The sequence below is a fragment of the Tiliqua scincoides genome, chromosome 9, assembly GCF_035046505.1.
Source record: "Tiliqua scincoides isolate rTilSci1 chromosome 9, rTilSci1.hap2, whole genome shotgun sequence".
Taxonomy (NCBI): Eukaryota; Metazoa; Chordata; class Lepidosauria; order Squamata; family Scincidae; genus Tiliqua; species Tiliqua scincoides.
Genome location: NC_089829.1, coordinates 44986667 through 44999289, shown reverse-complemented (window position 1 = coordinate 44999289; position 12623 = coordinate 44986667). Strand labels below are relative to the sequence as shown.

Genomic DNA, 12623 nt, shown 5'->3' with positions numbered 1-12623 from the left:
GACAAAAGGATTGTACTGTGCTCCCCGCTTGCCAAAGTGGTGAGATATTGCAGCATCTATGGGGCTTAGTTTCCTTTTGAGTTTATGTTGGCAACTTTCAGTCTCGAAAGACTCTGGTATCGTGCTCTGAATGATGGTTCTGGAACAGCATCTGGAACAGTGGCTGAAAAGGCTGATTCAGGAGTGACAATCCCTTCCACACTGGGAGCAAGTGCAGTCTGTCCCTGGTCTGTCTCCCTGGCTATGGGCCTTCCTTCTTTGCCTCTTAGCCTCAGACTGTTGGCCAAGTGTCTCTTCAAACTGGGAAAGGCCATGTTGCGCAGCCTGCCTCCAAGTGGGCCGCTCAGAGGCCAGGGTTTCCCACCTGTTGAGGTCCACTCCTAAGGCCTTCAGCTCCCTCTTGCAGATGTCCTTGTATTGCAGCTGTGGTCTACCTGTAGGGCGCTTTCCTTGCACGAGTTCTCCATAGAGGAGATCCTTTGGGATTGGGCCATCATCCATTCTCACAACATGACCGAGCCAACGCAGGCGTCTCTGTTTCAGCAGTGCATACATGGTAGGGATTCCAGCACGTTCCAGGACTGTGTTGTTTGGAACTGCCAGGTGATGCCAGGTGATGCCAGGTGATGCCGAGAATGGGAAAGTTATAGTGTCTCTTAATATTTGTGTCTAGAAGCCAAGCTGTTGTCCCATGCACCAGCTCTCCAAGGAGAGACCCCAAGGTGCTTCAGCCAACAAGGTGCTCACAACTCTCTCTGTCTCTTCCAAAACTTCTCAAATGTTGGCCCCGGGCCAAGACTGAACACCTAATGCAACATGCCAAATGCCTCCCCTTACCTGAGGAGGTGCCAGCCTCATCTCCTCCCACTCTCCAATGTTCTAGCTTAGCACTCCCTTCTCCATATGCTCTCTGCCCCCCTTTTCTTTTTCAATTGGCAGGTCTAGGCTGTCAGCCAGATATTTGCCTAACAATGTTCAGTCACAACTTATTCAGCATCATCCATGGATTTCCTAATTAATGCAATTCATTAATGAAGCATCATTAACAAGCTCTTGGCAGTAGCTGCCATTATTTCCCTGCTCCAAAAATCCACATTTCTGTGGGTAAACAGATTGGGGTAGCATGGAAGAGACAGTAGGGAACCCTTAGAACAGTATTTCATGACGTTTGTCCCCTGTTGTACATGGTCCACCTTTTGCAGGGGTGCCCGAACCCCAGCCCTGGGGCCACTTGCGCCCCTCAAGGCCTCTCAATGTGGCCCTCAGGGAGCCCCCAGTCTCCAATGAGCCTCTGGCCCTCTGGAGATTTGTTGGAGCCCACACTGGCCCGACGCAGCGTGAGGGCGACTGACCTCTCGCGTGAGCTGTGGGATGAGGGCTCCCTCCACTGCTTGTTGTTTCACGTCTGTGATGCAGTAGTGACAGCAAAGGAAAGGCCAGCCTTGCTTTGTGCAAGGCCTTTTATAGGCCTTGAGCTATTGCAAGACCTTCATTCATTCATATAAGTTCATCTTTAATATATTCATTTATGTAAACTTATGTAAATTTATTCAAATTTTAAATGTAAATTAATTCTTTTTCTTCCCCGGCCCCTGACACAGTGTCAGAGAGACAGTGTGGCCCTCCTGCCAAAAACCTTGGACACCCCTGACCTATTGGAACTATCACCAGAAGGTACTGGTGATGATGTCATCACCAATTACTTACAGATTGGGAGGCCAGACGCAACACAACAAAAGCCGGGAGAGCTTTTCGAGTATGTGGAAACTGCAGGCTGAACCTCTTCCTGCTGAGCCGAACCTCCTAGCACTGCTTGTCACATTTCATTGCTAATCTTGCTGCCAGGTGGTGGGGGTCCCCACCTTGAATACCACTGGTTGAGATACACTGCCTTAGAAAAATGTTTGCACGGAAGAATGTTTCTGAAAGCATTTCACTTCTCACTGCTAGGCACCGCTGGACCATCCACGAGGCCAACTGAGGCGACTGCCTCGGGCAGCAGACTGGTGAAGGATGCTCACTTCTGTGCATCCACCCACCTGCACTGCTCCTCTTCTTCCTCCCTGAACTGGAAAAAGGAAGAGGGAGATGAAGCAGAAGAGAAAGTGAGGAGGACAACAGAATGCTGAGCTAGAGCAGGGATCTCCAAACTTTTCGGCACAAGGGCCGCATTGCATATCTGACACGGTATCGACGGACAGAGAACTGATTATTGAATACAATAAGTGAATGGGAGTGGGAGGAGGAGGGAAGCAGAGGGCAAAATTGACTTGCCCAGGAAGGGGAAGGTGCGTTACATTCAGCACTTCTAGTGGCTAAATGAGGAATATACCTAGAAGTGCACCTTTTGAGTTATTTTTAGATGGGGAATTTTGAGGGCTGAATAAAATCATCCCTAGGGCTGGATTTGGCCCCTGGGCCAGGGTTTGGAGACCCCAGAGCTAGAGTGTCCACTTTCGTTTCCCCCACACTTCCTCATCTGTTCCATCCCCTCTTCCTTTTCCAATTCTGGGAGTGGGAGGTACAGAAGCTGAGACATCACCAGGTTGGGGCGGGGGGTAATGGTTGGTGCACTGGCTAAGAGTCTGAGGGTGCAATCCTAACCAACTTTCCAGCACTGAAGTAAGGGCAATGCAGCTCCAAGATAAGGGAACAAACATTCCCTTGTTGCAAGGTGCAAAAACCAAGATGTTACAAGGGATCCTAGATGTTACAAGAGATCTCAGATGTTGCACTGTAATCCCAGGTACTAAAGCAAACTCAGTAGACAGTGGTGATCAAATCCAGGCCTTTATTGTAAATCCATCAGCAAAAGGTGGTAAATCCATCCACATCTCCAGAAGGAGACTGTGTGCATCAGAAATGGGGAAAAGAGAAACCCCAAAGGAGACTGCTTGCACCAGAAGTGGGAAGAAGAGAAACTCCAAAGGAGACTGTGAGCATAGGAAGTGTGAAGAAGGGAAGCCTCAAAGGAGACTGCTTGCACAAGAAGTGGGAAGAAGAGAAGCGTGTAATGCCTCCTTTAGCTGACTTTTATTACAATCTGGGGTTCCCTCCTTGAAACACATTTGGAGACAATTCATTGGTGGGTTCAAAACATCCGTTGTTTTATAATAGGCCATCTCATACATCCATCATATACAATATACCCCCAGCAGTTAGCCAATGGCACTGCATTTCAATTTTGCTTAAAATGACCTCACCTATAACCATCGCATGATCCACTGTGGCCTTCATGTGCAGCCCGTGAAATGCAACAAAATTGTTGCTAAAAGGTTGCGACCTCTGCTAAAACAACGAAACTGCTATCTTCTGCATTTTCTGTGGGAAGTTGACCTTTGCAATGTGTTAATCTGGAAGTGCTTTGCTGTGAACCTGGAAGTAGCTTTTGATATGTTGTCTTAAACCTCTAATGCTGTTAGACTACTACAACTTAAAATATTACTACTTGCTAGTCACTTATGTGTTCAAAATGAAAAACAAGGAAATATAAGAAAGCTAAGCTTACTAGTGTTCTTCTATGAGAGCTGGTGTGAATATTTGCTTTCTAGCATGTGTGTGCACAGCTTAGTGCTCTAAAAGTCTTCAAACTAGACGTTAAAGCAATGTTAAAACTTCAAGCCAAATTCAAACTGCTAGATTTTTTTTTTCTGTGCTCTAAAGACAAAGACTTCATTCAAATGTATCAACATTGTTCTAAGAGAACATCTTGTGGCAGGCTGCCCAATTCCAGCCAAATGCTTGTGAGACTCAAGTTGAACTTGCTTGGACATTCAGAGAGAGAGATCAAAAACCATGCTGTTTACCTTTCAGGTAAGCATTCTATACCATAACTAACAGTTCTTGATACCTTCCAACACCCTTACCTTGAGCAGGCCTCTAGGACCGCCCGCCGCCACCACCAGATACAGCGCATGCCCCATTGGTACAGCTGTGTCAGCAGTGGCGTCGCTAGGAGGGTGCGGGTGGTGTGGGCCACACCAGGTGACACACACAGGGGGGTGATGCGCACTGGGGGGTTACACGCTAAAATTGCGGTGGTTAGGAGTAATACCATCATGTTATATACTGTTGGATGCGGAGTTTCCAGCAGAATGCAATGCAAAAAACTAGAGTGAAATATTTCTTTTCTATTAAAAGTTATGGCCAAAAAACCAAAGAACAAAAAATGCATGGAGCCCTACGGAAAGTGAAACTGAGCCGTTGTGCACGTTTACTCAAGAGTAGGCGAACGTGCCTTAGTCTGTCAGAAAGGGCAGCTGAGAGGAATCCAAGGACACCAGAATGGTCCTGATCCAATGAATGCAGCCCCCCAAAAACACCTGAGAAGGAAGTCCCTCCCTCCAAGTAGACGAATGTATTGAGCCCTATGGAAAGCAAAACTAAGCCTCACGGTCACATTTACTCGTGAGTAAGCAAGCGTGCCTTGGCTGATGGTCAGGCCAGACAAAGAGAATGTGAAGCCACCAGAATGGTCCTGATCTGATGGAACTGGAGCTCAGCAAATGCTCCAGAAGGCATCCACCCCCCACCCCCCCACTAAAAGGGATCAAAACAGAGGCTTCAACTGATAAGGTGAACTTTTGTGAGACTTGCAAAGCCAGCTGGATCCTGACAGTGATCTGTTTAAACAGACGTTCTTAAATTGAACTGGGCACTGGGTAGGGCTGAAAACCTGACTGGTTTTGGAGGGGGGGCTGTTATTGCAGGCAGGCTGCAGAGGAAATTCACTTGGTGGATCAGGACTGGCTTCTGCTTAATTATTTGTTTTACTTTGATTATTTTAATTTGCCTGATAATGTCACTTCCACCATGACATCACTTCTGGTGGGTCTTGGACAGATTATCATTCTAAAAAGTGGGTCCCAGCACTAAATGTTTGAGAACTGCTGCAATAAGGTGTTAGTAAGTTGACACCCGGGCGTGTGTGTGTGACACCACTAGTGACCAAAATCACAATTTGGAGGAATAATACCAGCATGTTATATATCAGTCATTGTGTAATTTCATGCAGAATGTGTTCTATCTATCAAAAGGTACAGCCAAAAAACCAGTGGGGGCGGAGTGATGGTACATCAGCATGCCCACCACCTTGGGTGTTGCTCCACCCACTGCATGGGGGGTGACGTGCTGGCATCCTGCACCAGGTGACGTGAACCCTAGTGACGCCACTGTGTGTCAGTGCTGGAAAGTTGGTTAGGATTTGGGCCTGAGAGTCTTGGGCCAGTCCTGCAGAGAAGGCATAATGAGTGATTTAGATATAGCTGTGCAAATAACTTACCTTGAATGCGCAGTTGTGCAGTAACGATGCACGTGTACAGTTGGCATAATGAACACAGCCTGAGTGCTGCCACAACAACTCATTATATGTGCTAAACACACTGGGTAAGAGGACTGAATCTTCCAGAAGGATCGGCGCTGCAGTCACTGGTTGTTTTATACAGCTCAATCCACCTTTGCAAACTGGATGGAAAGGCCCAGTTAAAATGAGTGAGTGAGTGAGAGAGCTCCCTAAAAAGTTGCTGTCAGTTTCTTCATCCTCTGCCCCCAGCAGGGTTGTGTTCCACGTTGTGCATAAATCTTTCTTGGTGCCAAGGAAGAGAGGTAGAAACAACCAGGATCCCCCAACCAGGCTTCTGAATTTTTTAGTGGGGAGGGGGTGGCTTCACTCTTCTTCCTGTCTCCTCCCCTGGTCTTACTCCAGTCCCAGGGGAGCAGACACAGAACAGCCCTCAGACAGCCTGTCCAAAGCCCTCTCATTATTAGCCTTGAGCTATCTCTCACCGATCCTCACTCTCAGCTCCACCTTGTCCACCTGGGGTTAAATGGCCAGCATTGCCCCCAAGTAGGGAGGCTCTCATCCTGCAAGGAGCAGCCAACCCCATTCCTTGATGGCCCGAGGGACAGTGGGAGGACCAGATGTACAGCCATGTGTTGGCTACATGGTGCCACTGGCTGCTCCCCTGCCAGGGTTGTGATTGGCCAGCTGGAAACGGAGATGGTGGGGAAAGTCCAGAAGCAGACAACTGCATCAGAGTATCTGAAATGTGTCTCTAATGCAATCATTTCCCTTTTCATGCTGGAGTTCTATTTAGGCTGGTGCTTGCTCAACTGCATCTGCAAATGCCAAGCCTGCTTGAGACACATGATGATCCTCCTCAATACCACAGAGACACCAGGAAACAGCACAGCAAAGGGGAATGCATGGGCAGCAGCTGACTTGTTTGCCACTCTGTTCCTTGGTGCCTGCTTCCTGATTGGCATCCCTGGGAATGGCCTCGTGGTCTGGACCATCCTTACCAAATTCTCCCAGCGCTCCTTCACCATCATACTCATCCTGAACTTGGCTTTGGCTGATTTGATGGCCCTGTCAACAGTGCCAATTTGGATCTACTATTTTGCCAACACCTGGGTCTTTGGAGACATCACATGCAAACTTCTCATGTACCTCGTCTACTTAACTGTGTACGCCAGTATCTTCTTAATCACCCTGATCAGCCTCCACCGTTTTGCTGTTGTGGTCTTCCCATTTGTGGCCCCAAAGTGGCGGAGGCCCTGTGTGATGCGCTGCACATTGCTGGCTGTCTGGCTGTCGGCAGCTGCTTTCGCAACTCCAATTGTGCCAGCCAGTTCGACCCAGTTGGAGGAAGGAGAGTGCTTGGATGAAGCCTACAGCTCTGATGGGCAGCGCCTTGCAGCTAATCTTGTGGAGACCTTGTCTGGCTTTGTGATCCCTTTCACTGTTCTGTCCATCTGTTACACCTGCGTGGCAAGAAGGGTCCGAGAGCTGAAACAGCGCCAGAAAATGAGGACCGGGAAGCTGATTACGGCTGTGATTGTGGCCTTCTTCATATGCTGGCTTCCTTACCACATCTTCAACCTCATTGTTATATTTGCGCTGTTGATGAGAGGTGTTCATCCAGACAAGACAAAGGAATTGCTAGAGACAGCCCGCAACATAAGCTACTTCCACGGGGCTGTAGCCTTTTTAAGCAGTTGCCTGAACCCCATCTTGTATGCCTTTGCCGCTCGGAGTTTCCGTGGGGGACTTCGGGAGACCAATTTTGCCAAATTGTTTGGCAAAATGCATGAAGATACAGAGGAAAAATCTACCCGGGATACTCCTGATCCAGTACAACCTCTGTAAGCTGGGGAAACATGGCAGATTTGAATAAAAACCAAACATTTGAAAGACTTTTGATAGAACTGTAATCTGTATATATAAGGAATTGGGTGCAGGGCTTCAAAATTTCTTGGGATGGAACAGCAGGAGTGAGTGAAGGAAAATGTTGCAGCTTGCAAAATGGGGTAGCTTGCAGCCAGGGGGATTTCTTTCTTAGTTTGCACTTGCCTAGAAAATTATGTCTTGAATTGTTCTGATGAAAAGCAGCTGCTCTTTTTTATCAGCTCTACTGTTACTATTATTTTACTATTATTTTACTAGCATTACTATTATTTTAATATTGAACTCTTTGGGTTTGCACAAAAGAAAGCATGTTAAAAAAAAGAGGCAGCTAGGAGTAAGGTATTAAAATCCTCTCCAAAACCCCTCCAATGGAGTAAATGGTACACTGGGTTTTTGCTGGGTAGCATTGTCAATGGTTGGAACATCCCAGAAGGGAAAAGTCCTGGGGGATTCAGGTGTTATTTCATCAATACAGTATCTGAAATAACGTTACTTTGTAGATGAGTCATGGTGATTCTATGTGGGGGAAATGTACTCTGCACATCCTCAGAGGCACTCTCATTTTAATTACCACCACTCATGAGTGACAGTATTACAGGACTGAAGAACTGATATTTTTTTGACCCTGTGACTTCTGAATTTTTTGGAAAGAGGGCAACAGCTCTTGTTGTTGGGGGAGGGGGAAAGCATTAAATATATTTGTTGTTTCAAATGTGGAACTGGCGAAAGCAAGGCTGTTTTTCTTATGGAGTAGGGTCAGGCATGATTTCTGGTTCTGTTGGGATTTGGGGTCAGTGGATTGCAATGAATTATTTTATTTACCCAAAGAGGAAATAAAATACCAACCTTTCTTATGCTCTTATGTGCAACCTCCTGATTTTAGAAATGGGCTATGTCAGAATGCCAAGGCAAGGGAGGGCACCAGAATGAGGTCTGTTGTTATCTGGGGTGCTCCCTGGGGCATTTGGTGTGCCGCTGTGAGATACAGGAAGCTGGACTAGATGGGCCTATGGCCTGATCCAGTGGGACTCTTCTTACGTTCTTAAACTACAATTCCCAGGAGGCCTTGCAGGTCTCTTGTTATCTGGTGTGCTCCCTGGGGCATTTGGTGGGCCGCTGTGAGATACAGGAAGCTGGACTAGATGGGCCTATGGCCTGATCCAGTGGGGCTCTTCTTATGTTCTTAAACTACAATTCCCAGGAGGCCTTGCAGGTCTCTTGTTATCTGGGGTGCTCCCTGGGGCATTTGGTGGGCTGCTGTGAGATACAGGAAGCAGGACTAGATGGGCCTATGGCCTGATCCAGTGGGGCTGTTCTTATGTTCTTAACTACAATTCCCAGGAAGCCTTGCAGGTCTCTTGTTATCTGGGGTGCTCCCTGGGGCATTTGGTGGGCCGCTGTGAGATACAGGAAGCTGGACTAGATGGGCCTTTGGCCTGATCCAGTGGGGCTGTTTTTATGTTCTTAAACTACAATTCCCAGGAGGCCTTGCAGGTCTCTTGCTATCTGGTGTGCTCCCTGGGGCATTTGGTGGGCTGCTGTGAGATACAGGAAGCAGGACTAGATGGGCCTATGGCCTGATCCAGTGGGGCTGTTCTTATGTTCTTATGTTCTTTCCCTTGCACAGCAAATTCTCAGCCAAGGAGTTGAGGAATTTCCTGTGTTGTCAAATGCTCTTTTGACATTTTTCCCCTCCGGAAGAAGAAATGTGGCAATGCTAGAATGGTCCTCAGGATGGAAATGGTAGTCTTCAGGGGCAGACTCTTCAGCCTGCAGGAAGGCTGGCATAGGAGAAGGGCTGTGAATGCCTCAGGTCTCTTCTCTGGCTTAAGCACCAAAAGGGGCAGCTGCCAGCTGGGGAAGGGACACTCCAGAAATCTATAGTTGTGCAGCTACGGCACAGCCTGATTACCACAGAGACTTGTCTCCTTCTTTTCCAAGTAGTTCCTCTTCTCTTGTCTTCTCTTCTCTTCCTCATCTCTTGCCCAGAATGCAGTTGTGGTCTAGTGATGCAGCTGTCAGTTGAAGCCTTATCTTGTGTCTTGTCTTGAAAACGTTGTCTTGTGTCTTGTGGCACCTCAAAACAAATTCATTTCAGCACATGCTTTTCTAGACAATTGTCCAGCATCTGATGAAGCGGAAGGTCATTCCCCAGGCAAAATAAATGTTGTAGTCTGTACAGTGCCACAAGACCCTTGACTTCCCCTACAGTAGCTGTCAGATGAATATATTTGTGTGTGTGTGTGTGTGTGTGTGTGAGAGAGAGAGAGAGGGGGGGGGGGACATGATCAGACATGCTATACATCTTGGGGTGGTTTAGTTAGGCTGTTGTAGTCCACCATGTGGATGGGGGAGGAAGCAAGACACACAACCAGGCACCTAATCCTTCCCATGCACTTCTGAGCACCTTGTGGGTGGCTGTGAGTCATCCAAAATGGACTCATTGGTGCCACCAGGCAAGGAAAAGACTCAAAAGGGGTAGTGCCTGTCATTTGGAAGGAAAATGCAATTACCAGAGATATGGAAAGAGGTTTTGGGTGGACTGGGCAGGCAAACTGTAGTGACATACAGGGCCATATTAACCATAGCCGGGCTGCTACCTTTCAGGTATTTTGGGCCCCCTCCAGCACTTCAGTCTTTCACCCCACTACAACTGGCAGCCTGACCCAGGTACGGTAGGTACTAGACTACAGTACATAGGCCTGTATCCATTTTGAGCGTCTCCTGATGAATTCTATTCACAATTTTTAAAAATATTTTTATTGCAAAACTAGAACTCTTCAGGAAAGCACATATTGGGGGTATAATTGTTCAATACTGTAATATTGTGAATAAAATTTTTTATTATTTATTAAAAATATATAATTTATGGATAATATAATTTATGTATTATTATGTATAAAAATTTATGTTTTAATATAAGAGACAATTTGTTTCACTGCAATAAGGAATATGGCACAGAGTGCAAAGTGCCTTTAACTGTTTCAGTCCCAGGGCACAGGCAACAGTGCTTCAGCAAAAAAAAAAAAAAAAAAAAAAAAATGACAGGCCCCCAGTCACTTCAAGGCCCCTAGACTTCAGCCTAGTCAGCCTTATGAATAATGCGACCCTGGTGCCATGACTTAGCAAAACTCCATAATGGTCACTGCGATGCTTGAATACCAGACCAAACCAAACGTCTCAGATGCAAGGGCGGGCACCAGGATGCAGGTCTCTTGTTATCTGGTGTGCTCCCTGGGGCATTTGGTGGGCCGCTGTGAGATACAGGAAGCTGGACTAGATGGGCCTGTGGCCTGATCCAGTGGGGCTGTTCTTATGTTCTTATGCCTAACCATTTTCACTATAATGCTTACTGTGACACTTGCTGACATGAAACCACTTAATCCACTTTTGCCCAGCCCACAGGTGTACACATTTGGTCCCTGTTGTGTGTATATGCAACATTGGTCAGAAATGCCTTAAGATAAACTTAGAATGGCAAGGTTTGCAGATGTGTCCGGAGCAGGTGAGATCTTAAAGGTCAAGGGCTGGCTAGCTTGATGTTGTTACCAAGCTAATGTTAGAAGGGTCTGCAGCTGGATCACACATATGAATGGTTTTAGCTGTTAGAAAGAAGCTCACAAGCTACATCGGGGAAAACCCTCTGGGTGGCCAAACAGCTTCCGGTGTCTCTTTTAACTTTAACTTTCTGCTGTATGCCATCTGTGTGTATACCTAAAAGTATGTAAGTAACAGTCTGATCTATATTGGGTACTGCTGTCTGAGGTGAGTGCAGACTCAGCCTTTTGCCAGCACAATAAAACTGCAGTCAACTTTACTGTGTGTCTGTATTTCACACTTGCGGTGAGAAAATGAACACGTCCTGTAAGACACCCCTAAGGGCGTTGGATTCCATCAGTATGGAAGTCAGTTGCTATAGGAGAGATCTGGACAGGTATCTAGTTTGGCCAACCTCCAACTCCTTAGCACCGACACTTCCCCTTTGTAGCACTAGCTCCCCAAATGATTGTTCAGGGAGTGAGAGGCAACATATCTCAGCCCTGAGCAAAAAAAACCAGGCAAGTCACTTGTGAGAAGAACTCAAGTTTATTAAGAAACACCAAAAGGGAATGGAAAAACATTAACTAGGCAAAAGCAGGCACCTGAGCTTAGAGGCAAATGAAAATAATAAAACCTGGTGCTGCCTGCTGGATATAAGCCCTGCCTAGAAGGTGCTTCCTTTGTTCTAGTTCTTGTTCACTTCCAGGATCCACGGGGTGGGTGGTTGGGGGTGGTCAGTACAGGTGACACCTACAAGTGCTGGAACAAAACATGCATTGGCTGAAAAGCCAGCTCATTTTATGAGATGGGCAGAGGGAGATTTTACTAGTCTGATTGACTAATCCAAAGGTGGGAAACATGGTGTCAACTCCTTGAACCTCTGCTTGGCCATGGTCAGGTGGACAAGCTTAATCTATAGACCAGTGGTTCTCACACATTTAGCACCGGGACCCACCGGGACAGAATGAGAATCTCTTGGGACCCACCGGAAGCGATGTCATGACCGGAAGAGACATCATCAAGCAGGAAGATTTTTAACTATCCTAGGCTGCAAACCTACCCACACTTACCCAGGAGTAAGTTTCCTTTACTATCATTGTTAAAAGAATATACATAGTAGTTTGTTAAAAGTACAGGTCTGTAACATTTCCCCAAATGCAGTCACATATCATGGTAGCATCAAGTCTAATATATTAAAAATAAAATATTGAAATGAATGGGGAACCACCTGAAATTGGCTCATGACCCACCTAGTGGGTCCCGACCCACGGTTTGAGAAACACTGCTATAGTCAGAATGAGTGAAGTTTAGCGAGATGCTAGTGGTGGCCACCTGGGCCATTGGGTTTCACCCAATACACATACTAAAAGCCCTGATGGATCAAGTCAAAGGACCAACTAGTCCAGCATTCTGTCTCCTACAGTAGCCCACCAGGTGCCTCTGGGAAGCCCACAGGCAGGAGAAAAAGGCAGACTTCTCACTCACCGCAACTGGTCTTCAGAGGCAGACTGCTGCTGGAGGTAACTCAAAGCCATCATGACAAGTAGCTACTGATAGATCTGTCCTCCATGAATTTGTCCAATTTCTTTTTAAAGCCATCTAAATTTGCAGCCACTGCCAGATCTTGTGGCAGTGGGTCCCACAGACTGCATTGCGTGAAGAACTAACCATCTCAGGGTAAGCCTTTCTAGAAGATGTGTATGGCACCAAGGTCAAAATAGAGAAGCTGTCCAAGCAAATGCTGCCTCTTCCAAGCCAGCTTCTTGTAACAAACATACATACATAGGGTCATGTTCATTAGGGAGACAGATCTCCATTCACCCCACACCTCACCCAACATCTAATGGGGTCATCCCTACTAACCCATGACTATTGTATTGTATTGGCAACCTTCAGT

The 12623-nt window shown here is 46.8% G+C and overlaps 1 protein-coding gene across 1 annotated transcript; it reads left to right on the top strand.

Moving 5' to 3' along the window:
- The first annotated feature begins 5998 nt into the window (after positions 1 to 5998).
- On the top strand, positions 5999 to 7147 carry LOC136660671 (leukotriene B4 receptor 1-like). The gene has a single exon (XM_066637979.1). The coding sequence runs from the start codon at positions 5999 to 6001 to the stop codon at positions 7145 to 7147; it is 1149 nt and encodes a 382-aa protein (XP_066494076.1).
- Positions 7148 to 12623: the final 5476 nt, after the last annotated feature.